The sequence below is a fragment of the Colobus angolensis genome, unplaced genomic scaffold (genome assembly GCF_000951035.1).
Source record: "Colobus angolensis palliatus isolate OR3802 unplaced genomic scaffold, Cang.pa_1.0 Scaffold126, whole genome shotgun sequence".
Taxonomy (NCBI): Eukaryota; Metazoa; Chordata; class Mammalia; order Primates; family Cercopithecidae; genus Colobus; species Colobus angolensis.
Window position 1 is genome coordinate 7,159,800 of NW_012113808.1, and position 1,809 is coordinate 7,161,608.

Here is a 1,809-nt window from a genome sequence, read left to right on the forward strand (position 1 = left end):
CTTCACCCATAACATGAAACAAAGCAAGTGCTGTAAGCCAATTCCAGCTACTCCAGCCCGGGCGACAGAGCGAGACTCCGTCTCAAAAAAAAAAAAAAAAAAAAAAGGCTGCCTCCCATCCCTTGCCAAAGCAGAGATCAGCAAATCTTCCAAGGTGATGGCCAGAGAAGGTCCCGGGTCTGCTGGCTCTTGGATTAGCGTCTTGTCCCCATAGTCCATTTCTCGTCATCCAGAGAAATGTTGACAACATCAGACCACAAGGGACATCCTGGTTGGAAAATCATTCTAGGAAAGAGCAGAAAGAGCCCAACATTAAGCCACATGCTAGTTAAAGAAAACAACCCATAACAGATGGCTCTCTGGGCGGAGTCCATAACCTGTTCAGTGCCAGGTACCCCTGACTCTCAGAAGCTTTCATTAGACCTGTGATGGTTGATCCCAAGCCTCATAGAGGCTAAAGCCAGCGTACATCTGATAGGCTTAGTTCCATGGTCACAGAATAACTTCTCACCCCCTTTAGGATAACTACTATGTTTAGAACTCCACAACAGCAAGTGTGGTTGGTATTCCATAAACCTGAAATGGCCTGAAAGTTTCTTCCCTACTCATAGTACTTTGGTTATTGCATTTTTTTATTTAAAGAAAAATAAAACACACTGAATTCCTTTGGAAGGGTTAATTGTATCAAAACTTTTTTCTGTTCATATTCCTTCTCCCCATACTAAACACTAAAGGAAACGTCCAGCTTGGAATCATAAAAAACAGAAGGAGGCAGGGTAATTGCAAAGGGGGAGAAGCAGTTGTGCTTGGAGAGTGATCTCCAAAGCATGGGGGTCAGAGGCACTTGGTACCCCACAATGGACATTTGTGACTGTCCCCCAACCTTTCTCTGAGGTCGAGGGCTCCCATTTTGGGGCTGTGGGACGGAGTAGGCAGCTCTTGGCATTTTGAAAATAATGAAGTCTACATAATACCACTTACAAAAGAGGCAATGAACTGGGTAGGGACCAAAGGATTTCCTTCGCATATACAAGCACAATACAGTTTACACTCCATAAAACATCAAAGGAGGAGACATGAGTTGTCCTTTGAGTTGTCCTTTGCAAACAGCAGTGGCTCTTACCCTTCTCTGGGATGTGGATTCTTGAAAATCTGATGCAAGTTACAAACCCTCGCCCCAAGCAGGGCTGGGGAGGAATGCACATAGAAGCATGCACTGAAGATTCTGCACACAGACCTCAGAAGCCCACTAAGGGCCGTTGGTGGTGATGGCTCCTGGAATCCCTGATACTAAACCCTTCCGAGTTGGTTAAATACCTAATGCTCCCTGTAAAACCATCTACACGCCTTCAACTTTCTTCTTGTTTTTCAACTCTCCCAGCCCTTGCTTCCTTCCTTCATCTGACCCTGGACAGAGTGAGGCTGAAAAAGCCCCCAGCCTACCATCCGCGGATGAACTCGCCCAGGCAGGGCCCTCCCGCCTCGCCACCTCCCCGGCCCCGGGACAGCGACACTGTCCGCCCTGCCTGGCGGCTCCCGCTCAGCCCCCTCGGAGGAGGGAAGGCAGATGCAGTCTCACGGTTTTCTTGGCGGGCTCCTTTTTCCTCCTCTTCTCCGAGTTGCTGTGGTAGGGCAGGTCGCGGCCACGGTAGGATGGGCCGCGGGTCAACTCCAGCTCGCTGTAGGGCGGCAGCGCGTCGTCGGATGCGTCCTCCTGGTCGTCCTGCGACGAGCCGGCCTTGTAGGTGCCGGGCGGCGACCACGCATAGTAGGAGGCGCTGCGCGGGCCAAGCTGCGCGCTCCGTTTGG

The 1,809-nt window shown here is 50.5% G+C and overlaps 1 protein-coding gene across 1 annotated transcript in view; it reads right to left on the reverse strand.

Annotated features, from left to right (window-relative positions):
* Positions 1–249: 249 nt before the first annotated feature.
* Positions 250–1,809, reverse strand: part of ILDR2 (immunoglobulin-like domain containing receptor 2) — a 38,542-nt gene continuing 36,982 nt past the window's right edge. Inside the window, exons 9-10 of the mRNA XM_011933442.1 lie at positions 1,580–1,807; positions 250–285 (exon numbers count right to left, since the gene is read on the reverse strand). Of these exons, the coding sequence (XP_011788832.1) occupies positions 250–285; positions 1,580–1,807 (264 nt within the window). The remainder of the gene's footprint in view (positions 286–1,579; positions 1,808–1,809) is intronic.